Genomic DNA, 27,937 nt, shown 5'->3' with positions numbered 1-27,937 from the left:
GTTGTTCCTCTGGAGCACCCCTTCATATTCTCTATTCTGTTTTCCATATGTGCTGAGTGTGCCTGGAGCACTGTCACTGTCATTTTCAGGTGCGCCACCTCCCACTGGTGTTCGGTGACATGTCTATCAGCCTCAGAGACCCTCTCCAATATAGTATGAAAGCCTGCTCGAAGCAGGCACATCTCGATTGCTCCCATATCCATCTTTACTAACATGGCCTCATGGGACCCTTTTATTTCCACCAGAATGTCTGCCATTGTAGGAGCCCTGGGCTCACAGGGATGGCCTGCTTCACCTGCTCCCCCACAGCGCCTGCCTGTGGCAGTGGGTGGGCATAATTCTCTCTTTTGTAGGCCTGCACGGTCTTAGCAGGCTTATCCTTTGTGATCTGTGCCCACCCAAAAAATGGTGCTGCTATACCGCACCCAGTACCCCTTTTACTGCAGAGGCCTACTCCAGATCCTCAAAGGCAGGGATCCACCTCTGTTGGGCCCTCTGCAGGTGGAGAGCTAATGGCTTAATGAAGCAATCACGCACAGCAGTGGAGGGGCTCACAGGCTGCAGCTCCACCGTAACGGTGTACGATTTAACAGCTGGTGTCCAGAGCACCCCACAGTCACACTCAAGTGGTTTCCTCTTCACTAAAGCTAGGAGGTCTCAAGTCTTCCCCCTCTACTAAAGATCAGTCCAGTAGCACGTTTTGCTCAGTGTGCACCACGTGGCCACCATCAACAACGGGAATGAAGGGCCCCATATCTCACAGCTTGTCCCCTGGCAGCACACCCAGAGGGCAGAAGGGCACAAATCTTTCCCCTTTCCCTTTCACTGGTATGCATGCTAGTGATTCACCCAGTGTGCTGACTGCCTTCTTAGGCCACTGCGTCCATGAGAATGCACGCTGCCCTGAGATAGCTCTGTCTGTCATGCGGGGTAATTCTCCTGGTTTTACCCCTCCGGGCCTTTACCTGCTTGTGGTCACAAACACACCACTGCTGTCGATGAGTAAGTCTGCAGCCGGGGCCCCATTCACAGAGCTGCTATGGCCACTACGGGGAAAGCAGAGCACATTCGGACCTCCCCGCTGTGTCCTCTGTCACGCAGCCTCCAGGTCAGTCTTTACCAGGCCCGCCGATAGGGTGCCACTGGAAGTGCTGCCCAGTGGGATCCAAAGCATCACTGATACCACCAGAGGCCCCATGGTGCCGTCGGCAGCTGCGGCGCCTGGTTCCTCTGCAGCAGGCTCGAATCACCTCAGGCCTGACCCTCCTCTCAGGAACCACACCTCAGTCTTTTTTGGGCCACTTCAATCACCCTGGCCCAGGGCCACTTCGAGGACCGCACGAGGCAGAAGATTACAGCTCACTGGTGACCCTGCACACAAGCCCCCACCGTCACACAGGCCTAGAGCATCCAGAATGCGGCCCGCACTCACTGCTGCTCCCACAAGTCCCCACAGCTCAGGAGCTCCGGATCCACCTTCACTGCTAGGAAAGACTGGGAATGTGACAGGGGGTTAACCCTGACTCATGAGGGATAATTGTGCTCGCAGCGGCCACAGAATTATGTTGGATGTTGAGCTAGCTGGCTTGAGCTCCAGGAAGCACGACTAGATGGCCATCTTGCTTAGCCATGCTGTCCTTTCATGTCCCCTGCTTGATGGCACTGGAATCCCAAATGTAATTACCAAAAGTTTGAGGACAGAGATAATCTTAATAATAACAATAATGCAGTTTATAAAAGTGCGTAGCTACTTCAAACAAAGTGTCCCAGCACTAGATAAAAGCTCCCGCAAGCTAAACAATGCATTAGTTATTGCAGAGTCAGCCAGAAGTAAACAAAAAAAACGTTTTACGTTTTTTTCCAAAAACTGAGCCTGACGAACTGCAAGGAGAAGAGCATTGCAGAGTTAAGGTGCTAAATATCTGAAAGAGCTGCCACCAATGCGAGTTTTCTTCACTTTGGGAACACTAGCCAACAGGCTATCTGCTGATCTTAAATTCCTGGATGGTACATAGGCTTTGATAAAGGATTGGAGGTACTGTGGACCTTTGTTGGCAAGTGCCTTATAGTAGTAATATAGGGCTTTAAAAGAAGATCTCTGCTTCAGCAGGAGCCAATGCAACTTCTCAAGTGCTGCTGCAATAGATGCACACTTTGGGAGGTTCAATAGGAGATATGCAGCAGAGTTCTGCACTTATTGGAGTCTCTTTATTCAAAACTGTGTCACTCCGAGATACAGAACATTACAGTAGTTAAGCCTGGACATAATCAGGGCATAAACTACTGTTTTCTTTGCCAAGATTTTCTCAAGAGTCTTGAGCAGACCAAAACATGTCCCTGCAAATGTGGGTGATTGATTGTCAAATAGTTAATCTTAAGTAGTTAACCTTATTTGATGCTCATCTCATTAGCCTTAATGCCGTGGCCATGCCTCTGAAAGACCAGTGGGCTTTCTCCTGCTACCCCTGATACTTTTAGATCTCGCCCACCAGAGAGTGCAAGCTGTCTGGTGTTAAAGACATTCTGGTCTTACCAAAGTTACAGCAGGTGTACAGCCTGCCTATTGCTTACAGTCATTTGGCTTTGTTGTCACTCTAATTTGCTTGCTTGTTATTCAGTGACTTGCCCGTTCCCCTTCTTGTGTTTGACCTTCCCCTGGAGCACAGCCTCTTTACTATACTTTTGATTGTGACCTTCTCTTTAACTATTCACTTGTATTAATCTATTTTTCTTTTTGCTTATGCACTGTATGAGAGTACACGTGTTTCCCATCTCTCTCCATCATACGCTTCTCCCCTCCCCCGTTCCCCATTTTGCTCTCTCCCTTGTGTGCTGCTCACTCTCTCTGCTACTAAATGTACCCCTCCTCTGAGGAATCTTTTACAGCAGGGCTCTTCCGCCTTCAAGTACCACCCTTTTTGTCCACATCTGGGGCCACTTTCTATTCTACAGTTCTCTCTTCCTCTGTAGACTTCCAGGGGGTAAAGGTGGCAATGTGACCCAATTTGCTGTTGTGGAGGCATGTCCCAATGGCCATTGTTCTGCTTCACCAATCCGCTGGAGACTTACCTAGCATGAGAGCTCTTAATGAAAATACAATTTTTATTCCACTCAATATATTCATTTATTTTGTTAAGAACATCGTGTTATATTTACAGGTGAGAAAGATGCAATTTCCTGTCACTTCTATATATACATTCCACAGATGGAAATTAGGTTGTCGTTCAATGTTCTGGATGTTAATTGAAGCTTACACTGCTTAGGAAGACATAACGCTGAAGGATATAACCCTATGTTTTCAAAATATTCGTGAATAGTGAACTCTGCTGGTCATTGCAATGCTGTACTTTTCATGCATGAGGACAGTAGCTTAATTTTCAAGGTCACGATCAAAGCCCTGAATACAACATAGTTTCTTCAAAACCTGATGGGCATCTGCAGACTACCATGGCTTTAATTGGCACAGATACATTCACTCGGAGAAAGCAAAAGCACAATAATTGTAGAAAACCATCAAGAAAAATAAATAGCTCATTCCCTGCGGGCTCCAGGAACAGCACCATAGGGGTTTTATTAACAAGAACATTATGGCGGCCTTATTTGAGTTTCCGATCATCTCTCATACGAAAGAAGGTAGGTTGTGGGAACAGCAGAGAGAGCGCCCTGTCAGTGATAATGAGCCTCTGAACTCAGTATGCACTAGTTTAACAAGGACAGGTAAGTATTCACCGCTCATTAAAATAGAGTGCCATGCTCGACCTCAAAATTACATCAGATTTTTAAAAAAGGGAAACTTTTTCGTGATCTCACTCCCTCATTACTTTGGTAAACACATTTTAGAGCCCTCAAACAGCAAACAAAAAAGTAATGCTGAGTCTTTGCTTCCTCACATTGCACCCCAGATATTCGGTACAATATACCGCACTATAAATGGACTTGTACCTGTTTAGCAGAAGAAATCCATTCCCGGGGATTACTTTAGCAACCAAGTGAATCCTGGGAGTTGTAGTCCTGGTTCACCTTAGATGATCCAATTGAAGTAACACACCTGAAAACAATGATGTGTAAGTAAAAAGCTCAGAACTGGAGTATGGCGACCATAGATCCATCTGGTGACCTTTAACCTTATTTATGGAATTTCATAACCCCGGTAATCGAGTGGTTTATAAATGACTAACTATGGTTAATCATGGCACATACTAGTATGCGATTATGCGTTTAACCGAGGTATTGGCAACTATAGAGGAAGCGTGATAGAGAGTTTATCTTTCTCGTGCCCTGGAGAACGGCCCTAGGATGCCGCAGAGTTCTATGCAGATACATACCAAGCCATGAACTACTGTACCCTTCGACGCCCTTGCTGGTCTCCAGGGAAATTTTTGAACTTCCACCAGTTCTGTAGCAAATGGCTAGCAGTTAAATTAATTGTCGTTGGCTGATCCCAGCTGTGGGGCCATTTGGTTGTCATTTCCGAGCTCATGGCTTCCTGGAAGCTTGGCTGCCCTGGCAGTGCTTCTCCTGAGACCGCCAGTCACAATTGCCTTTTGATTACCAGCAGACTCGTCAGTGTGCTATAAATCATTCTACTGCACGGCAGCCTCGAGCCCATTTCCAGCAGAGAAAGGATTACCTCTAATGATGTTCCGGGCACCCCTTGCCTACAGCGCGATCTGTAAATCGAGGACCGTTTACATATGGAGGCAGGAGATAAGTTTGGGACTCAAAAGCACTCTGTTTAAAGGGAGATTAGAAACGCGTTTAATCTGGAGCCTGCTTGTGGAGACAGGATGGGATGATGGATCTCATATGCAGTATCGGGAAGGGCAATACGTGGGTAAAACGAGATAATGAATTTCTAAAATTATGCAAACATTTACCTTACATTATCATAATTACGAGCATTCTGTTTTCCTTTGTAACATTCTGTAATTGAAAAGTATGGCCATACTTGCACTCTGGAACCCCACTGCCTTTTTTCCTTCTCCCCTTAAAGTTAATCTCAGAGTTCCTACCTCTCTCAAAGTTCTTGCTTTAAGGTAGCCAATAAGGCATTGGGGGAGTTCATAGTTCTTGTGTGTATTCAAGATGATATTGCAGGTCATGTGGCAATCTTCAGTACTACCTGAGCTGCAGGGGTAGGCTGTGAGGAAAGGAACTTGGAAGAGCAAACCCTGTGTTCACATAGCCATTCCCATTCTGGAAGAGAATCATTCCACACCCTACGCCTCCATAGATCTATAGGCTCTGATGCACAAACCCAGGTCACTGCTGCATAGATGTCTGTAGGAGGCTGGCCTGGCTTGTAGTGGGTACCTTGTGGTACTTACACCTTGTGCCAGGTCCAATTATCCCTTATTAGTAGATTAGAGGTGTTCTAGCAGCTTAGGCTGATAGAGGTAGCTATAGCAGAGCAACTTAGGCAGAACTAGGAGACATGCAAAGCTACTATGCCACTTATATCACTTAGTACTATATCATAAGAAAACACAATACTCAGAGTTACTAAAAATAAAGGTACTTTATTTTAGTGACAATATGCCAAAAGTATCTCAGAGGATATACTCCCTTAGGAGGTAAGTAATATACGCAAAATATACACACAAACCAGAAAAGTAGTGAAAACACTGTAGAGCACAATAGAATGCAATAGGAGACAATAGGCCTAGGGGCAACACAAACCATATACTTCAAAAGTGGAATGCAAACCACGGATGGACCCCAGGCCTAGTGTAGTGTGTAGAGGGTCGCTGGGAGTGTAAGAAAACACTAAGGGTGTCCAAGATACCCCACCCCAAGACCCTGAAAGTAGGAGTAAAGTTACCCTACTACCCAAGAAGGACAGTAAAGTTGAGATAGGGGATTATGCAAGGACAACAACTGACTGCAAAGCACTGAAGATGGATTCCTGGACCTGAGGACCTGCAAAGGAAGGGGACCCAGTCCAAGAGTCACACAAGTGTCCGGGGGGGGAGGAGCCCACTAAACCCCGGATGAAGGTGCAAAAGGGCTGCCTCCAGGTGGAAGAAGCCAAAGATTCTGCAACAACGGAAGGTGCCAGGAACGTCTCCTTTGGTCAGAAGATGTCCCACGGCGTGCTAGAGGATGCAGAGTTGTTTCCACGCAGAAAGACCACAAACAAGCCTTGCTAGCTGCAAGAGTCGTGTTTGAGGATTTTGGGTGCTGCCAGTTCCCAGGAAGGACCAGGAGGTCGCCCCTTGAAGGAGGAGACAGAGGGGGTGCTCAGCAATACAGAGAGCCCATGCAGAAGCAGGCAGCACCCACAAGAGCACCTAAACAGGCATTCAGAAGATCTGAGCACAATGGTAGACTCAGCACAACAAAAGAGGGTCCCACGAAGTCGGAGTCCAACTCAGCGAGTTGGGCAATACTGGACAGAGTGCTGGGGACCTGGGCTAGGCTGTGCACGAAGGAAGTCTTGCAAAAGTGCACAGAAGCCCGAGCAGCTGCAGTTCATGCAGTACACAGGTTTACTGTTTGGCGTGGGGAGGCAAGGACTTACCTCCACGAAATTTGGACAGAAGGGCCACTGGACTGTCGGGGACACTTGGATCCAGCTCCTGTGTTCCATGGACCATGCTCGTCAAGATGAGAGGGGACCCAGAGGACCAGTGATGCAGAAGTTTGGTGCCAGTGTTGGCAGGGGGAAGATTTCTTCTTGGCTTCCAGTGCAGGGTGAAGGCAGACAGCCCTCAGAGCATGCACCACCAGGAAACAGTCAGAAAAGCCGGCAGGATGAGGCGCTACAATGTTGCTGGTAGTCTTCTTGTTACTTTGTTGTGGATTTGCAGGCATCCTGGAGCAGTCAGCGGTCGATCCTTGGCAGAAGTCGAAGAGGGAAGTGCAGAGGAACTCTGGTGAGCTCTTGCATTTGTTATCTGGTGAGATACCCACAGGAACTACCCTAAATAGCCCTCAGAGGAGGATTGGCTACAGAGGAAGGTAAGCACCTATCAGGAGGGTTCTCTGACATCACCTGCTGGCACTGGCCACTCAGAGCTGTCCATTGTGCCCTCACACCTCTGCATCCAAGATGGCAAAGGTCTGATACACACTGGAGGAGCTCTGGGCACCTCCCCTGGGAGGTGCTGGTCAGGGGAGTGGTCACTCCCCTTTACTTTGTCTAGTTTCGCGCCAGAGCAGGACTGAGGGGATCCCTGAACTGGTGTAGACTGGCTTATGCAAGGAGGGCACCATCTGTGCCCTTCAAAGCATTTCAAGAGGCCAGGAGAGGCTACTCCTCCCAGGCCCTTCACACCTATTTCCAAAGGGAGAGGGTGTAACACCCTCTCTCAGAGGAAATCCTTTGTTCTGCCTTCCTGGGACTGGGCTGCCCAGGCCCCAGGGGGGCAGAAACCTGTCTGAGGGTTGCCAGCAGCGGTAGCTGCAGAGAAAACCCCGGGAAGCTAGTTTGGCAGTACCCGGGCTCTATGCTGGAGCCCCGGGGATGCATGGAATTGTCCCCCCAATAACAGAATGGTATTGGGGTGACAATTCCATGATCCTAGACATGCTACATGGCCATGTTCGGAGTTACCATGGTGAAGCTATTATAGGTATTGACCTATATGTAGTGCACACGTGTAATGGTGTCCCCACACTCACAAAGTCCGGGGAAATTGCCTTGAACAATGTGGGGGCACCTTGGCTAGTGCCAGGGTGCCCTCACACTAAGTAACTTTGCACCCAACCTTCACTAAGTGAGGGTTAGACATATAGGTGACTTATAAGTTACTTATGTGCAGTGTAAAATGGCTGTGAAATAACATGGATGTTATTTCACTCAGGCTGCAGAGGCAGTCCTGTGTAAGAATTGTCTGAGCTCCCTATGGGTGGCAAAAGAAATGCTGCAGTCCATAGGGATCTCCTGGAACCCCAATGCCCTGGGTACCTAGGTACCATATACTAGGGAATTATGAGGGTGTTCCAGTGTGCCAATCAGAATTGGTAAAATTAGTCACTAGCCTGCAGTGACAATTTTAAAAGCAGAGAGAGCATAAACACTGAGGTTCTGGTTAGCAGAGCCTCAGTGATACAGTTAGGAACCACACGGGGACACATACAGGGCATACTTTATGAGCACTGGGGTCCTGGCTAGCAGGATCCCAGTGACACAGGCAAAAACAAACATACATACCAGTAAAAATGGGGGTTAACATGCCAGGCAAGATGGTACTTTCCTACAATGTCCATTCAGGGTACATCAGCTGCCACAGTTGAAGATGTTGTAATTTCCTAATACTACACTTTTGCAATCACATGTAAATCAACACAATCTAAGGCATACATGTTTGATGATATAGCTCTTGTTCACATACTCTGAATGAAAACACACTTTACCCTTTTTCTGGTCTGACCACATTCATAAATATAGCCTTGAATGCCTTAACTTCAGTGTGGCCTGGCAGATACAGCAACACTCTGTTATACCTGTAAATCTAGCCCTGCCTTTGACAGGACACTACCTGCAACCTTTTCATATTCTAGGAGGTCCCTTAGTAGAACCTTGAGGAGAAATTGTTCTCATGGATTTAGCAGTTTCCTCTGGCAACATCCATAGCAGTGTTCCAAACACACCAGCGAGTACTGTTCTTCTAGTCTCCTCAAAGATCTCATGATTGCTAGGAACAAAGTTTAGTATTGACTTGATGCTCCCTCAGTACTGAAAGGACAGTCTCTTTCATAGCCTCATCAAATGCCTTTAAAACAATTATTTTGTTGCTGCAGAGTAAGTGCTTTCTTTTTGGGGTAGGCAAGATCTGACATATTCCCTTCAGAGTGTTTTTCCACCTGTGTTTCCAGTTTGGTTTTGGTAACATCTTCGCTTCTACTGGAACCCCACCCTCTACATTGATACCCACCTTAATTACATCAAATGGATCTGTGTCTGCTAGTTCAAAGAGCTGCATATGTGTCATGAGGTGTGCCATTTTCATTTTTGAAAATATTTCCTTTCCATCTGAACCTTGTTGCACATGTAAGGGTGAACTGGATTTAAGAGATGTCTGAAGACCAAAATGTATTCTGTACACGGAACAAGTTCTTAATCACCTTTTCCCCTGATGGAAATCTAACCTTGGGCATTGGTCCATTTTGAACATACAGCCAGCCTTGTGCTTTTTTTAAAGGCGTTTCAGTGCTCCAATGCATCCTCACTGCTCTGGAAACAATTGTGTTAATACTATAATTCCTACAATTCCTTTCTGGCAAATGGCAGCCAAGAGGATACTGTGAACAACAGCGAAAATCAGAAACAGTTTCTTGAATTGTTTGTCGAGGCCTCTAGTGATGGGCAAGAGTTTCTAGGTGGCTTGCTTCAGCTTTGTATGTAGATCTAGACAGTTATTAGTTTGTAATTCCAAGACTGAACCCTTAAATGGACTAGTTATTGCCTGTAATAAAGTTTACCTGTCACAGCCATTAAGAATCCACTGCCACAGGCCAGATTGCTGTCCCTGCCTTCGGGTAAATAGGGATGTGCCCAGCAAATTCACACTGCAAATATGGGCCATAATGAAAACTAAGTATGGGCCTTTCTTCTCTTGAAGTATATAAGGATAGTTTTGTATCTTCTGATATTCTGGACTATACGCTTGGCATGTTGTAGTGGAACACTGAGGCCTTGCAGTCAGGACAGTAAGTTAAACAAGCATTTGCCATGCAATGGGTGACGCTTTTGCTCGGGTTTGAGCTATTAGCATTGTAAATTCCTAACTGGACTTTTCTTGCCACATAAATTGAAAATGAAAAGTAAAACAGTTGACATAAGCAAGCCGATTCAAATCGCCATGGCCACCATGAGCATGAGTGCAAAGGAGAGACACAAAAGGATCAAGAAGTTTGCTCACAGTCAAATGTATTGGCAAACGTGCAGTTATCCATGTAATAGGGGCAATGGCCAAGGCAGAAAAAACTGCCTCAAAACTGCCCCAAGGAGGGACAAACATAAAGCATTTACCAATGATAACAAAGGATTTTTGAAAGCCAAGCCCATGAATGAGTGATAGTGATGGGCGTGCGGTGGGCATGGTTAAAAGCCCACAGATAGATTATAACAACTCAGAGAACTTGCACTCGACCTTAAAATAAAGAGGGTATCTGTTTGTGGTTCATTGAAGGTTGCTAAGTCACTACATTTCACACAATAATACTAAAATAATTTTCTACCCTGCTAAACTAATTTAAAATGCCCCAAACTTACTCCTAAACCATAAAGCATGCAGGCAATTAGGAACCTGGAAGGAGAAGGAGGATTAAGCCGGTGCACCTAATATGTACATGTAGAGAATCTTTGAGATAAGAGACAATTACTAGTGTCCAAAAGCCACCAAATATGCTATTGCTGTGGTCTCTGTCTTCATTATATGGGCTCCTCACCTGTAATGGTGCAGTATTACCCCAGCTCTGGCAATAGCAACCACATTCTGAGTATAAGCAAGTGTATGTGTTTTACAAATGAAAATAAACAAGACAGCATCGATTGCCTTACAAGTAGGTCACAACACGGCCATCTTTGTGCTGGACAGCAGAGCTAGGCGCAACATTATGTGTGCCTCTGAGTTTGACAAGATGTATGCAAATTGACACTGTCCTCCTCCAATGTGGACTTTATTCCATTGAGTGCTTGATTCCCAGTGACAAATCTTGGAAACTTCTATGAAGCCACACATATTAAACAACATCACACGAGAAAAAACGTTGTGCTCAGTTATGTCAGAGCAGAACTAATGGGGCTTATAGCAATGGCATTCATCTTGTAATCTCAGTATCAATTTCTGCCCAGCACTGGCCGTAAGACTAGAAAAACTGACAACTTGCATATCATTCTCCATATAAAAGAAGGAATCCGTTCAGTAGCCCAAAATCAGCACCCACTGCCAGCGCATCTATTGACAAAAAGATGAAGAGATCAAAACCTTGCTAGATCAAGATATCTTTGAACAAGCACTTGATGCAGCTCAACTGATGTCAGCCACTGCAACTCTTCCCAAGAAGAACTCAAACAGGATATGTATGTGTGTTGAGATACAGATTCCAAATACTGCCAACGTGAGAGAGAGAGTACCTCACATGATCAGTTGCCTCAATTGTCCAAGTGTACTCAACTGGAACTCAACTGGCAATCTTACCACTTCATCACTTTCTCCACACACGAGGGATTGTACCAATGTAAGTTTCGTAGCTTCAGGGAATCATTAGTTACTGAAATGTTTCAAGGTACCATGCATAGGGTCATTCAAACCATTTAAATTGTTTTAAGTACAATGAGGCCATCCTCATTTTTGGTCACACGAAAAAAAGAACATGATGCAGTGCTGACAGAAGTGTGCGTAGGGCTAGATGCAGCTGGCCTCAGTCTAAATGCTTACAAGTGTGAGGTGGAAAAGGATGAACTCGCATTGTTTTGCCAAATTGTCTCATGCCGAAGAAGGCAACTGGTGTCAACCAAAGTAGCAGCACTAAATGAGGCCCGATCCACTAATTTAGCTCATATGAGCTCATTTCTTGGAATGGTTACCTACTGTTGCCTATATACCAAGAACTTCACTGTTTGACACAATCGGAATACCATTAAGAGAGATTCCCAAATTTATCAGACAGGGGAATTGTTAATTTGATTTCCATAGTGTGCAAGGGCCTTCTATAAGATAAAAGAAACAGTAGTTGTAGTTGACTACTCAGCATATTTTGACCCCAACTTATACACCAAAACACCCCGGACTGGAACCCAATCCGACACTAGCCCGGTTGCAATGGGTTCCTGCCTTGCACAAGGCAAGCTGGACCAAGACACCCCAAAATGAATAATTTCATATGCCCTTCAAAGTCTGAATGAAACAGAGGGTTTACAATCGGCCAAAGAAAAAAAAACATTTCAGTATTATAGACCTGTGACCATTACTACATGTTGCCATTGATCTTCAGTAGAGCCTGGAGGTCTGTGCCAATGCTCTCCATGGATGCTTACCAGGTACAAGTGCAAAACCAACATTCCTGAAAATGGGTTAGGTTGCATGCAAGTAAGCATACCCATGCAAATACGTTTGGGAATCCATTTCTGTTATTTGTTTTTGGTAACGTGTGGCATGCCACTTCACAACCTCTTAGGCATGCCACAAGACCTGGCTTTATGGTATGTGTTCAAACACAACCGGTTTGTTCAGTCGGGACTGAGGTAGCAGTGCACGGCAGATGTTGTGGGAGGTAGACGATGGAGAAAGTTCCAGTATAATGATTATGATGACACAGTTGTTTATTTACATTTTTGCTTTGCGCTGCTATACCTGAAAGGCCTTGGTGTTATTTGCATGTAACAATAAGCAAAATAAATGCAGCAAAATGATTATGTCCATTTGGTGATAAGGTACAGTAACAGAGCTGATGCACAGTTGGACCTATCCCAGTGTATTTTCAGTCACATCTGCTCTTCATCACAAAATACTTTTATGGATTTGATGGTACACTGTGTACAAGGTGTGCTCTCAGAGATTGATGGATCAAAACCTAAGGTGGTTCTCATATGGGCAGTTGAGTACTCACATAGGTCTTGCCACGAGACTGTTGATCACGGGGTAGGTTTTAGCAATCTACACAAGAGCAATAGGTGTTTCAAGAAAGGTGCTTTTTAAATCGAAATTTGGTTCAGAAGGGTACGTTTGTGATACGGTTTCAGTCTGCAACGGGGTGTTTTGGGGAGGTTGTACTAACCAATGTTTCAGGAGGTCAACGACTAATACTTGTCAGCATATTAGTGTAGTTGGTAGTGAGTGCTGGTATGAATTCTTATAGATAGGCCACTGAACATGGTTCGAAACCTTGTGTCAGCATCATTGGCTGTAAAGGGAGCAAGAAGAGGGAAGTGTGGTGTGGATGGTTTGTTTGTTGCAGTACATAGAGAAGGACTGTGGCTGTTAGTTCCACCTTCACTGACATTTGTTTATTTTTGCATCAGATATTACTAGGGCTTCTTTATAATATTATTGTGGTGGCCTTTGGGATGTATTTTAAGATTTCTGGTTAGGTGATTTTGCTGTAGATGTAAAGGGTTCTGATGGACCTATTTCCAGTCTTGGTAATCCGTTTAAAATACCAAGTTCATTTTAACGGGTGGTGTCCCCGTTACATTTTTTATAACAAATATTGTCCATCTCTCAGTTTGATTAGCATCACTTCAGTTAGTTCAGATTCAGCTTCAGTTTCAGATTGAGCTGTAATCCATTAACTTTGATCACTGTTTTCTGTTGCCTTCTGTTGCATGTTACTAACACTTCCAGTACCCCGGCATATGGATATTGAGTGACCCATGTTCAAAGCCCTTTAGAAACTCTGTTAGGTTGTTTTTTCTAATGTATCTGTATTGGTTTAACATGGAGATTGTCTATAGCCTGTGTTTATTACCAAAATGTGCATGCTGGCACACACACATGAAATCATTTGTTCACCAGGTATAAAACGTCATTGGATTTTATACAAAAAGAGTGCATTTAATTTACTCACTACAACTTTTGCCACTGGCATATGAAAGGGTACCCGAAAAAGAAAGATTAGAAAGGACATTGTTTTAAGGACCACCCTGAAAAAGGGGTTCTTCTGATGCTAGTTTGCAAGATTTTCGGATGAGTTCCATATCTGCTGTCTTGCCTGTTATTGTTATATATATATATATATATATATATATATATATATATATATATATATATATATATATATATATATGCAATTATTTTGAATGTAAATATGGATCTTATTTTATCTCAATAGACACGATTCACACATAGATCCACCCACTGCTTTATACCTGTCCTTTATAGCGTGTCACCCATTATCTGGGAACTGATCGTATTTGTAGGAGAGCAGATGTAGCCAAATTTTTTATGCCTTTCTTAACTCATCCTGCTAGTCCTGAGTATTAGTTCTTAACTGTATTATTGGGTACTTTTAAGCCCGTTGATGTACCTGTATTTTTAGGCATTATTTGCTCACTTCTCTTGACTTTGATTTGTGGCTTTCTATTCAGAGATCTCACCGTCTGGCTGGAGAACGTTTCTAATTCCTCAACGAATGGGTCAACACACATTTATGATAATGTTTTTATTTCTTTTCTCCACACAGCTTTTACACTTGCTTTTGTGGTTGTTGATGATATTTTTTTATTCAGTCAGTTGGTAGGATACATCTATAACTCCATTTTCCTTAGCCCCTCTTTCACAGACTAAAATGTAACAGTCCTCGCCACACGTTACTCGTAAAAGAAACCCTTACCCCTGAATTTCAAACTCCTCTTCAGAAATGCCTACTCTGCATATTTCCATAGAGGGGTCTGTACTTTAGTTGATCACCTTTCAACTTCTTTCATCCACATTATTACACAGGTGAGGAATATGGTACCAACTCACGGCGCCTGCAAGAGGTATTCTGAAAGTAATTGTTTGTTTATTAATTCAGTATTGATATTGAAATAGTTATGCGGAAACTATAAGCAGAAATTTGACGGCCTTTGACCCACAATTCATTCAAGTTGTAACAAAACCTTATAGAATATACATTTACTTTGTGGCTAAAAATAAAAAGTTTGCATCTTGATCCAAAGGTATTGGAGCACTTTACATGAGCACCAGTTACATTACACAATGTCACAATCAGTTATAGGTCTCACCTGAGGAAGCACATGTGTTGCATGCAATCTCGTTTGCAAGATATATTGTGTACAACAAGGGCTTGCAGCCCACCCATTGTTTAATATTTCTTGTCTTCATTGGCACTCTTATTTGCTAACTTCCAATTAGCCAGTGCCTGCTGGCTTCACTTCCTCTTCTTTCAGCTGGAGCGTGGACCAAGTACTAATTGCTTTAGCTTGATTGCTGTCCTCCTGCTGATTGCGCTGTGATTGAGATACTACTTTCATTTCTTCTTATTCCCTGTTGTCCTTGTTGAGCCTTTTTGGCATTTGTAGCTATGTTTTTCTATGCAACACACACTTCAAAGAAGCCATTTTCTCCTTTAAAATTGATGTTTATAGTGACAACAAACGTTATCTGCTTTTATTGTGAGAACAGATGTTATCTGCTTCCATATGTATTTTGTCAATAAGACAATGACATGGGCACAATTGCTTTCTATATGTGATAGGACTTTTTGCCAAATTTCATAGTCTTTTTCCTTTTTACTCTTGGGAAGATTAGTTGATTTGCTCAGCTTCACAGGGATGTTGTGCAAAGAACTAAAAAAAATTGGCAAATCCAGTAGGTCTCTACTTTGAGACCCTTGGCTCTGCCATTGCCTTTTTGTTCATTTAGTACAGTATGGGTATTGCTGACTTTGGCAATGATTTGGTGCCAAGCTCTATAGCAGCGTGACTGCTTTGCTGCATGGCTATATAAAATAATAACAATAACGCTAAAATAAATGGATATAATGCATCTATCTATACACTTTAAAAAACACAATAGACCTGGGTACATCATAGAGCTTTTTAAAATTAGTTTTAGCCATAGTGCAAAGCATCTGCGGTGCTGTACAGCATTGCTAAAAAACATTGTCAAATCCAATAGCTCTCATAGAAAACACCTATTGGCTTTGCCAATGCCTGTTTGTTAGACACAGGAAGATTACGTGATTTGCCCAGAATCACAGAAGTTGAATCGACGCCAACACTCGAACCTGGTTCTCCCTTTCCAAGATTGGCAACTCCTGCTGTAATGTGACAGCCAGTCCCAATGTTTTTTGTGAATGAAATGTCAGAGAACTCACGTTTTAAACGTTTAAACAATGCTTACTTTAATGTAATTCTTCATGATCTATCTAAGACTCCTGAGCAGAGAGCTAGATCAAGATGAACCTTTTATCAGATGTACATTTTGTTTGCCTCTTTAGTTTGCAGTGGGAGTATTTGCTGTGTAATGAATTTGCAATTGATGCAATAGAAAGTTAAAAGACGAGGTCTTATGGATTCTCCTTTTAATTGCCCTCCTAGTTCATGAGCATCAGAGATTGCGATTTTGATTGTTGCTTTTATACACTTAACGTTTGATAGGAAACGAGAATCTTTCGAAGTGTGAGTAAGTGCATGTAGACCTTTGTATGAGGTTCACCAGAGAGTTGGTTGCCTCCGGGTGTTGCCCTTCTACTACTCGTATAAAAAAGACACTTTAAGAGAGCATCTGAGGGAGAATAAGATGTTGAGAAGCAGGAGACACAAGAGATGTTATGAAAGTGGATCCCATTGTCTGGATCCATGACTCTGAAGGTGAACCATACCTCTGCAGGTACCAGGGTGAACTATGAAAATTCATACCTGAGTTGCATTCCACAAGGTCCTTGGAGGGCCGTGTTGGGGATCTCTGGGTTTAAAGAAGATCAGAACTCTGAAGAAAGGTATTTGACCAGAAAATGCTGTTAACTGAAAATAATTTTTAATAAACACCAGTGGTTCCTAAAGCCTTTTTTGGTCACTATTTCCCGATCTACTGATCTTCCTGTGATAAAGTATAAAAGTCTGTCCTAATTTTAAGCACTCAATTTTCAGTAATGTTTTAGATACTGCACAGTCCAATTCGACCTTTCGGCTGATAGTGTGGTTCCTCACCACTTTGCTGTATATTATAAGTCTCTGGAAATAGCAATCATATTATGTCATTAAATGAGGTATATTTCTGTCGACACATCACTGTGAGTAGTGTTTACTGTGTGTCATCATGCTTGCTGCACTATTTCTTTTACCTGTACACCGTTTTGAGCATGGACAATGCTCCTACTATGACACAGAAGGTTGTAATATTGTTGTTTACTTCCTGCAAGCAGTGTTCTGTTATGCACACCGTGTTTCTGTAACTGGAAGTCTATAACTGTATTGACTTGCATTGAAATAACTCGTTCCACCATGTCGCTCAGCTTCACAGGAGATTCCAAGCTAGCAACGAGCACGCGCTACGTGGAAACTCAGTCCATGCAGATTGGAGCATCGTATATGATCCAGTTCAACCTTGTTATGGGTTGTGGAGAGCGGTTCACACCTCACATGGACAACCAAGTGATGTTAGAGTACTCGACAAACCACGGCCTCACCTGGCACTTGGTGCAAGAGGTAACACATTTTCAGACAATTTTTCCTTGGAATTTTACTTTTGAGTACGTTTATTTGTGCGGCGCAACCATGAAGTAGTTGTACCACTAATGACAGTGTAAAACGTGTTTTCTGGCGAGCACATATTCCACCTTGGGCAGCCTGTCCTGATGTTTAAGTCTGCTTCTACAGTGCAGCTTTCACCAGAACGTATGTGATCAACAGAAAAACGTTTTAAGAAGGAGGCCTACGGAGAGAGGGACACTGTCTCAACCACATGTTGATCAACCCTCTCACTGAATTTGATTGTGTAGAAGTTGTGTTCTTGAGCTGTAAAAAAACAAATGCTTGTTGCGCACCAATAGGCTCCTAAGAGGTTTTCTGTCACCTAACATGGTTGCCTCATCAGCACAGAATTGGCTTTGGTGATGCTAAAGACATACAAACTGTATGCTCACAGGCTGATATTGGATTATATTGGATTATTTGCTGTTGATAGGGACGTCTAATGATCACTTCATTACCGCCTCGTACAAGAGCAGCGAACATAAGCATCAAGCGTGTATCGGCAATCCAAAGTGGGAAACTGTAAAACCTCCCAGCCCTGCACCTTGGATCTCATGATCAGTTCTCCCCTCAGCCCTGAAGTGATCCCCTATCCATGAGTAGTCCACTGAGAATGACACCTACTAATCATTGGCACCATTTTTGATGAACATTTTGTTAGACTTGTCACATCCTAGACCACTGGTCAGTCAGTGAGGTTTGTCCTTTCAGGTACGTCCCATGCATCATAGTCAGCAAGTTGGTTACTCATCGCAGTCTATGTTAGATAGTAATATGTTCCTTGTGCTATAAAATATTTAGCTTGTGCCTTTATATGAATTGCTCTGTCCCATGTCCTACCCGATATTGTCCAGAATGTAATATAGTCAGGACCACTGTAATTATACAACAGTGGAGAACAAAATTGTGTAGCAGGTTCGCTACCAGTGCACAGTGCTGGAGTGGCCATTTATTCCATCAGGCATCTCTCTGGGGGGTTGGAGTCATTGGACAACAGTTTCTTTGGAGGTTTTTTAAAGGTTGACAGCAGGTACCTCTGTCTGTAACTGCCCAGGGTTTATGGCATCAGGTGCAGCAGGCAAAGAGAAAGAAAAATAGAGGGGTATTGGAAAGAAAGAGAAAGGAAAAGAAGAGACTGGAATGGAGTGGAGAAGTTTTTGACATCCAGTCCGGTCTTTTCGGTGCACCACCTCCTGGATCTTGGACAGGAAACTGTGCTGTCAACGGTGATAGCCATAGACCGGTGCTGTGCTGACGAGAGCCAACAGCAGAATTTCTCACCCAACCCCCGTAGACCCTCTTCTGGGTGGTGCCTAAGCAGATGCTCTGCTCTGCAGAGATAGTGGTAGAGTAGTATGGCTTGGCCTTGGAGGGCAAATAGCAGTGCTTGCTGGCATTCTACTCTGGATGAAGTGCTACATAGAGGGCATGTACTCGTTCTTCCACGCTGGCTTATGGTAATGCACTGTTAGGTACATCATGTAGCACCGGAACCAGCACTCCCAGTTCTGCTCATCATGCAGAGGGCTTTTGGTGCCAGGCATAGCACCCCTTGGTTAGGGAGGTGTGCAGGGGAGAACCAGCAGCATCCCCAGGCTGACGTTGTAAGGTATGTGGGGCAATCTAGACCACAGTGGGTTCTCGGGTGGTTTCAGAAGTGCTCTAGAAGGCCGACACCCCCAAACGTAGGCTAGAAAAGATGCAGAGACCTGGGCCGCTGTGCGAGTGCAGGGTGAGCAGTGTGCCTATGTGAACACATAACGAGTTGTGTGAATGTGTGAGTGCACGGGGAAGGGGTACCTGTGTGAGTGCATGGTGTGCAGTATGTCTGTTAGTCTGCGGGGTGAGCCCTGCACCTGGGTGAGTGTAAGGTGAGAGTTGTGCCTCTGTGGGTGTACACTAAATTGTGTGCTTGCAGGAGTGCAGGGTGAGTGGTGTTCCTGTGTCAGTGCATGGGGAGAGGACTGACTTTGTGAGTGCAGTGAGTGGTGTGCCTGTGTGATCCAGAATCAGCACATTAAAGCCAGAGCTTTTGGCTTTGCACTGCGCTCATTTTCGGCTTCTCAGTTGAAGGAAAAAGCAAATATATGCTGAGGTGCTCCATCTTCTCGTAAGTACCTCTCCAGAACACCCATTGTTAAATAATGAGCCCGACACACTGAGTGCGCCTGAATAGGTTAGAATTAACATGAGCGCGAGGGGCGGTAGTGCATGGAAGAGACAACTGGCTGCTGCAAGTGTCTTTTAGTTTATTCTCATTTATGTACCTCTCTTTCTTGGAATGCAAAAACTGGGACGTTTCTAATTGTTTTCCTGAATATGTATCAGCGTGAAATATCGTCACGTGAGAGGACATCTGTCATCCCCATTTAGGAGCACCATTTTTCATCACGTTTTTTGCTGTCACAGAGTGATTCCTTTGCTCCAGTAGCCATTGTCCTTTCTGTCAGGGTGAAGGCTTGGAGTGGTGTGGAATATCCTATGGCGTTTATACAATTCATACAGTACCATTTGTTACCATAAGGAACACATAATGTTGCATATATTTTGGATATCGCACATAGATAAGTATAGTACATCTTAAAACTGTAAAACAGGCAAATTGTAATCGGAGCTAAGCACATCTAGGACAAAGAATTCCTAAAGTTCACTAAAACATTTTGTAGCCAATAATGAATTCTTCAGTAACAGCCCTTGACAAAGCCAGTAGGTCTCAATTACGAGAGAACTATTGGCTCTGTCAATCTCTCTTAGCCATGTTGTACAACAGTGGAGCTGCTGTGCGGCACGGCTGGAGGAAAAACAAGTATTTGCAATGGAATGGGTCTCGTGCTTGCTCGAGTAAGAGCTATTAGCATTGTAAATTCGTAACTGAACTTTTCTTGCCACTTAAATTGAAAAGTAAAACAGTTGATATAAGCAAGCCAATTCACAGGGCCACAGCCACTGTGAGCATGAGCACGAAGGAGAGACACAAAAGGAAAAGAAGTTCGCTCACAGTCAAACGTATCAGCAAACGTGCAGCCATGTAACAGGGTCGATGGCCAATTGCCACAAGGAGGGACAAAAGTAAAGCATTTACCAATGATAACAAAGGAATTTTGAAAGGCAACCCCATGAACGAGTGATAGTGTTGGGCGTGCAGTAGGCGTGGTTAAAAGCCTACATATAGATTACAACAATCGGAGCACTCGGCCTAAAAAGCACAGTGATACAGACAGTGTTGGCTGTGTCATAGTGTTTTTTTATTGCTGGCGTTATGGTAGGTAGCACGGAGGGAGGGCATGTATGGCAACATAAACAACAGAAGGTGTGGGGAAATAATTGCTGGCTGCATCAGAGCTTGCTTCTTTTTATTGCGTGGTGGAAGGCGGGATGCAACACGGAAAGAGGGGAGGCTGCAGGCAGCACGGAGGGAGGGGGGCAACACGGAGTGAGTGGGCTGGAGACAACATCGAAGGAGGGATGGTGAGTCTGGGGGTAACACAGAGAATGGAGTGGGAGGAAGATGCTGGGAGCAAGAACACAGAAAGCGGAGGATAGGAATGGGTGCAAGCACACTGCTAGCAGAGGATGGGGGCAAGCTGATGACCAACAGAAGGTGCAAAAGACTGGGGACAAGTGATAACATGAACAACAACAGAAGGAAGGAGGGCACCAGGAAGTAATAAACAACAAGGACAACAAGAGAAGGAGGTAGGGCGGGTGGGGCCAAGCTACAATGGCTGGGTCAAGCAACAACACAGACAACAATGGAAGGAGGGATGGCTTGTGGCAGCAAGCAACCACACCGACAACAGAGTGTTTGGTGGCGGATGAGGGCAAGCAACACAGACAAGGAATTCAAAGCAACGCGCACATGGGAGGGGGTGAGGAACATGGGGGGGGAGAAGTACTCGAGGGAGCAAGCTGAAAAAGACATACTCTGGGAGAGTGCTTAAACACAAAGAAAAAGTAGCGCCTAAAAACATGAGCCATAGAAGGACACAAGTAATGGGACTGTGCTTCAGGGGAAGGACAAAAACACGAAGAGGTAGGAAGTCTACTGCAGCTAACCAATAAGAAGCAAGCACCTGAGACTGCCAATGGAGCCAACCACTGGTAAGCAGTGGGCAGCCTCCAACACACAATTAAAAAACAAAGGATCTCAAGGGACAGCACATATGCTTTCTAGGTGAGACCTAAAAACCAGGGGCTTAGCTTGGTCAGTAAGACTGGGGTCATGTGAGCTTCAGATCTTTCCGACAATGAGGTTGGCATATACTGTTTAAATATATTATATGAGAAGCAAGGTGCATGACAGGGGCCTAAGGAGCAGTGGAAAGGGAGAGGAATGCGGATTGGTAGGAGTACTAAGAGAGAAAAAACAATATTTTGCAAAGTACTACCTAATATTTTTGAGGACTTTTTATACAGAGAGGGAGAGAGTATGTGTGTGTTTTTGTCTGTGAGTATGTAAAATCTCCAGGTGAAATCCAACAGATATCTCACCATACCTAACTGAAAGCAAAAGTATCCAACTATTCATCAGAAAATACATTTGTTAGGGGGTTGTAACATCTCTAACACATCCCTAAAGCTAGGACTTTGTTCAAACATCTGAAAAACAATGTGGTTGCTTCAGAAGTTTTAGTCACTCATGCCACTCATCACACGGGCCCCCCTTTGCTTTTCAGGCACATCTGCTGGTTTTAACAGCCAACTTTTGTTTTTCTGCTGAGCAGTAGTTCGGGGACTGGCCTGTGGTTGTGCTCCTCTCACTTTAAAGAGGTGTGCTGTACCCACTCTATAAAATGTGTACTGCCTTTATTTGTTGCCACTCACAGCGGTGTAGGGAACCCTATAAGGTACTACATGTAGCCAGGTCTCATAAATGAAATACTACTAGTGGGCATACAACACTAATTGTACCACCTATTAAAGTAGCCTTTTAAAAAATATCTTAGGCCTGCCACTGCGGCTTGTAGTTCAGATTTAAACTTCCATTTCCACTTGGCAGTGGCCTAAACCTTCCTTTTTAATACGGCCTAAACCTTACTTCTTAATAAATATAGGTCACCCCTAACGTAGGCCCAAAGACTCATAGGGTAGGGCATATTGTATTTTAAAAGTATGACATTTGTTCTTAAGTTTCAAATATCCTGGAAGTGAAAAACTCCTAAAGTTATTTTTCACAGCTGTAAGGTCTATATCTCCCATTGACTGACACTTGGTTACCTTATTACATTTAATAAGTGGTAACAGTGGATTGGGAGCAGACAGAAATATGCTGTTAAGAGTCAAATGAATTGTAATTTTGAATATTTTTTAATGATGAAGTTGGATTTTAACTCACAGTTCTAAAAATACCACTTTTAGAAAGTTTCCTTTTTCTCATTTGTGCTTTCTGCCAGTGTCCTGGGTCACATGACTTGAATGTCTCTGCTGCTGTATATTACTTGCAGACAGTGACACAAGGAGGGCATAATTGCGGACAAAATGGACCATCCTCGCAGGATGACTAGGAGGAGCTGCACCCAGCCCAACTTGTACTTCAAAGGACTCTGCCTCACACACACACACACACACACACACACAAAGGAATCTGGCACCAGGCCTGCCCTGTCTTTTGTCACACTAGACTTTGTGGGCCCTTGACAGGAACTGAAGAACTTTCCAGAACCAGATGTCGGGGTAGTATAGGGAATCCATCCAGTTCAAAGGCGGGAAACAGAGCCACTCATCAGAATGCTCCTGGACCTGTAGATATTACAGAAGGAAGACTGGACCTGCTCCCTTCATCCCAGGCTACCTGAGTGACTCCCAAGGTCAGTTGGCTGATCTCCTGTCTGAGCTGCAGGGACACAATAAGCTCCAGAGTCCTCCTTGCAGCTGCCTAGCTGGCCTGCTGCACTGGACATGCCTGGCTCTGCAACATGACCTGCCTGAGTCTCTGCTGAGGTGAGTTCCCAGGTCCTGGATCCTTGATCAGCATCAGTGGAGCTCCTCCCGTGAAGGAAAGTGAAATACTGACGTTTTGGGCTCTCCGTGGTCTGCAAACAGGTCCATGAGCACCAAGACTCTGCTGCCAATGGCAAAAACCATTGTGAAGTTCTGGTGAACCCGACTCTTTGCGCTACAACGACAGCCATTGACAACTGGCAACACAAAATCTGCTCTTAACACTACAGCAGTGATAGCCTACAGTGAGTGCCAATGCACAGCTCCAGCAATGACTGTCTGCAAAGTCTCTGCAGCTCTTCATGCTACAACCATGACAGCCTGTCCCATCTGGCCTGCTCTTCATGCTAAAGCAACAGCCATCCCCGATGCTGCCCTGGTCATCATGGCCACCTGCACCACAAATGGGCTGGACTTTGGGAAGGTAACATTTTCAACAGGACTAACCTGGTCCCTGTATCAGACTCACACTCCAGCAAGGTTGGCCTGAATTTGTTATTTTCTCCCATCTTTCACGGCCAAATGACTGCGACCCGCACTTTTTGCTTTTATGTGCTTTATCTACCCAAAATAATAAATTAAGTATCTCTGGTTCTACTGATTGGATTTTTGTCATTTTTGTATCATTTTAATTATTAAAATGTACTCTATTATTCTAAATTGGTTTGAGATTTTGCTTGTGTTGTGTTTTCACTTTATTAATGTTTGAATGCTGCATACATGCTCCAAACATTGCCTCTAAGCTCAGCTTGACTGCTTTGTGCCAAGCTACCAGAGGGCACAGGTTAATTTAGTGACTTTTATAGTTCACCCTCACAAGAAGCTTGGCTGTTGCCTAAGTGTCCTCCCCGCAATTAATAACCCAATTTCTTACAGTGGGCATGATCATCCCCTTTTTGACCCTGTGCAGCTGGTTTTGATTCTATGCTCTGGGACTTTGTTAACCAGGCCATAGTGCATGTGCTCTGGTACCTAAAACATGTTGTAATAGACTGTACTCATAATTGGCATGTTTAACTTACCTATTAGATCCCTGCGTACACCCTACCAAATGTACCCCGGGCCTGTCAGTTAAATGTCACTAGTGAATTGCACCACCAATTGTGCTATCAACTCTGGCGCAAGTGCAAACATGACTACAAGTCTACCTCTGTATCTACCTGTGCAGCTTTTAAACTGCAAAAATAACCCCCTTTGATAGACCTAAACCGTCCATATAAATATGAATAAGCCACCCGTAAGCAAGCCTTCATGACCATAAGGCAAGGCGCATGGTGTTTAATGTTAAATTTGTCCATACAGTGACAAAGCCCCTAAATATATTATCAGTGAAGCAGAATTAGCTGTTTCAAAGGAAATCATTGGAGTACAATATTACAGTTAATAATGTTATCTCCATTTGCATGAGCTTCCAGCTGTCATCCAGGAGGTGAATAGCCCCTTGATAAGGTGTGAAATTGTTCTCAGAGCTGAGACAAAAGGCTTTGGGTATGCGGAGGTATTCTGTTCATCTGGCAGGAGGACCACATGGACTGTGCCCAGGAAATTAATTCACTTCAAAGAGTCCTACCCTGTCACAGGCAAATGTTCACTGATATCTGGGCAAGGCCTTCATTTGTCTACGTAGCCAGGCAGGCACCAATCCCATTGGGAGAGGAACTTCCCCCAGAATTGGTTTGAAGTGGCCACACCTCTCTGGTGGGCACAGGAGCTCTGTACAGGGGAAGAAAGGCTCTACCATCTTGGTTTTAGGTAGAGAGGGGCACTGTGGAGATTTTTGCCTTAGAGCACACAGGAACATCTGAATAAACTGATAGGGTTACCCCTGGGAATTCTGTTCCTGTTTTGTTAGGGAGAGCCAGGAGTCACTTCCACCCACAGTTGAGTGCCAGGCATGAATGTTAAACCCCTGGGCACACTTCTCAGAACTCAACTGGATCTGTGGAAGACAGAAGAGGGCTGCACCTGCTTTTGAAACCTCTGAGGATATCTGATAGACTGGACCTGGTCCTACTTGTATCCAAGGAAAAGCAGTGGACTGCAAAGGTCATTTGGCTGGCCTCCTGTTAAGAGATAGGGACACAACAAGCGGCAAAAAGCTTTTTTTCATGAATAGCCCAGCTAACCACTTCCAACTGTACCTGCCCTGGACCATGTTGTTGGTTTCTGTTGAAGTGAGTCTTGGCACACAAGTGCTGTTCCTGAGGTCCTGGGACCTTTGGCTGCACCAAAGTCAACACTTCCTAACTTCCTGGAAAATCTGGGACTTGGAAACTTTTTGGCTGAATTTCTCCCTCTCTCAGCTAATCCGCCAGAAGTTGCCAGCTTCACAGGGACCTTGTCTGACGGCTCTCTGGCATTGTGGATCCCTTCCCAGCCACAGACTGCCCCACTAAGGAATTTTGACTTCCATTTCATACTTCCATTTCAGAAACTAAGTCAGAAGATAAAATATTTGACGAAGATGAACCTCGTTTCCGAATACAACCTGTGGTTCATAAAGGTCAGCCTTAAATTGTGCATTGATACCAGTCAAGTGCAACCAGATGATCACGTGTGGTGCATAATGCTTTTTGGTGCTATTTTTATTTTAAACATTACAAATTCATAGCTCCAGTTCCCCTCATTGGAGTTTTGTTGTTTTTGTGTAATTTTGTTCATTAAATTATTCTCTGTTTTTATTGTGTTTTTTTTCAACATTTTAATTGTTTTAGTACTTCTGAATGCTTTACACGTTTTCTTAAATTAAGCCGTCTGCTCTGTGCCATAGCTGCCAATGCTTGAGCTCATATTTACAATTCTGAAACCTTTACAAGACCTAGCTAGAATACTGAACATATTACTTAGGGTGAACTTGTGGTGGACTACCATCCACCCCAACTAATAATCCACTTTCCCACACATACCATTCTCACAAGTCCCGGCAAACGCGCTTACCACTCTACTCACAGATCTAACACCAAGAACCTCATCCACACACTAATCACTGGAATGCACACATCATCCACATCACACCATCTTCAACTTATGCTCATCAGTGCACACTTAGACATGTCCCTGGCATTGCTAACATCATCCCTCACCACAGCCTATTTCAGTAACCTGGTTCACACTCTCATCCATACACCTTCTTGTGGTCCTCTTGCCCTCTTGATACAGAATCTGACACATAGACTGTGCATGCAAAACTAGGGTGGAGCTCACATTCATTAACAATTAAATGTGGCCTTACATAATCTTTTACCTGGTCACACCTAAATCGTTTGACCTCCACTCCTGGCACTTTTCTGCCCCAGCCTACAGGCCTTAAAAACAGCTTCCTTTCATCTCATCTATCCACCACTTTAAACCCATAAAGACTTCATAGAAGACATTTTAGACCTCATCACCCGTGCCTCCATCCAGTACTCCTATCCCACCTTCCTAGGAGAATTCAATCTGCCCCACAACTCTAGCTCCAAAATCCTGAAGGAAGTCCTGAGCCTCCTATCCAGCATCCTAGAAATTAACACCAACATGATTCCGTCCTAAAGCAACACATTGGACTTCATCCTCTCTGCTTCCCTCAACATCCACTGCAGGTCCCCCATGCTCCTCAACTGTACAATTTATCTTTCCCTCCCATTCACCAGAACACATGCCACTCCACTACTAGAAGAGCATCAGAAAAACTAAAATGTTTCCTTCCGCTCCTTCAAAAACAGTCATCTAGAAGGACTTCAAATAGGCCCTATCAACCTACCCAGATACTTCTATCCCTCTACAGATGTCATCGCGCTTATCACCATCTGTAACATCACTGTATAAAATCACATAGTATGAAAACTTTGAAACAATGGGGCTCCAAATGTAAACATGGTACAACCATAAACACAGTGAAAAGAAACACACTATATGCAGACAGGAGAAAAAATACTTCTTAAAGTCCCTCCCCCCCCTCTGTCATTTCATCACCACCACAGTTCAGGGGAGAGCAGATCCACACAGACGGACATTGTTGCCTTACGTGCCTGCAGATGCAGGGGAGTGACTCCTTCACTCCAAGGTAGATTCCTTTTTGCTTCTTGGTGCAGCTGAAGTCTTGCCGACCACAGAGGATGCACAGCCGTGGAAATGTTGCAGTTGCTGGAAGGAGCCGGAGAGACAATGTTGCAAGGCAAGGTCGTCTTTGGAGTTGCAGTCTTGTTCAGTTCCTGAAGTGTCCAGTTGTAGTTCCGGTGGCCAGGAGCAGAAGAGGTCAATGCAGAGGAGTCCTGGTGGAGTCTTACATGTCAAATCTGAGGACCCACCCGCAAGTCAGTTCCTAAATAGCCCTAAAAGGGGGTTTGGTTACTTTGCACTGTGACCACCTATCAGAGGGGGTCACTGATGTCACCAGCCTGACCTGGCCACTCAGATGCTCCCAGGGGCCTCTGCACATCTTGTTTCCAATATAGCAGAATCAAGTGGCAACCTGGAGGAAGTCTGGGCACCACCCCTGGGGTGGTGATAGACAGGGGAGTGGTCACTCCCCTTTCCTTTGTCTAGTTTCACGCCAGAGCAGGTACCAGTGGTCCCTGGACTGTTGCAAACTGGTTTATACCAGAAGGGCACCACATGTGCCCTTCAAAGCATACTGGTGGCTGGGGAGGCTAACCCTCCCCAGCCTTGTAACACCTATTGCAAAGGGAGAAGGGGTTGCATTCCCTCTCCCACAGAAAATCCTTTGTTCTGCCTTCCCCTGCTTGAGCTGCTCAAGCAGCAGGAGGGCAGAACCCTGTCAGAAGGACGGCAGCAGCATAGTCTGCCCTCCAACCCTGGAACACTGGTAGAAGAAATAATGGGGGGTCCTCTAAGGTACCCCCAGAGTGC

At 44.5% G+C, this 27,937-nt stretch overlaps 1 protein-coding gene across 1 annotated transcript in view; it reads left to right on the top strand.

Annotated features, from left to right (window-relative positions):
* Positions 1-27,937, top strand: part of RELN (reelin) — a 1,304,886-nt gene that overhangs the window by 837,590 nt on the left and 439,359 nt on the right. Inside the window, exon 21 of the mRNA XM_069229640.1 lies at positions 16,909-17,101. Within this exon, the coding sequence (XP_069085741.1) occupies positions 16,909-17,101 (193 nt within the window). The remainder of the gene's footprint in view (positions 1-16,908; positions 17,102-27,937) is intronic.

This window comes from Pleurodeles waltl, chromosome 4_1, assembly GCF_031143425.1.
Source record: "Pleurodeles waltl isolate 20211129_DDA chromosome 4_1, aPleWal1.hap1.20221129, whole genome shotgun sequence".
NCBI classification, from domain to species: Eukaryota; Metazoa; Chordata; class Amphibia; order Caudata; family Salamandridae; genus Pleurodeles; species Pleurodeles waltl.
Note: the sequence above shows the minus strand (reverse complement) of the source record. Positions and strands in the feature narration are given on the sequence as shown.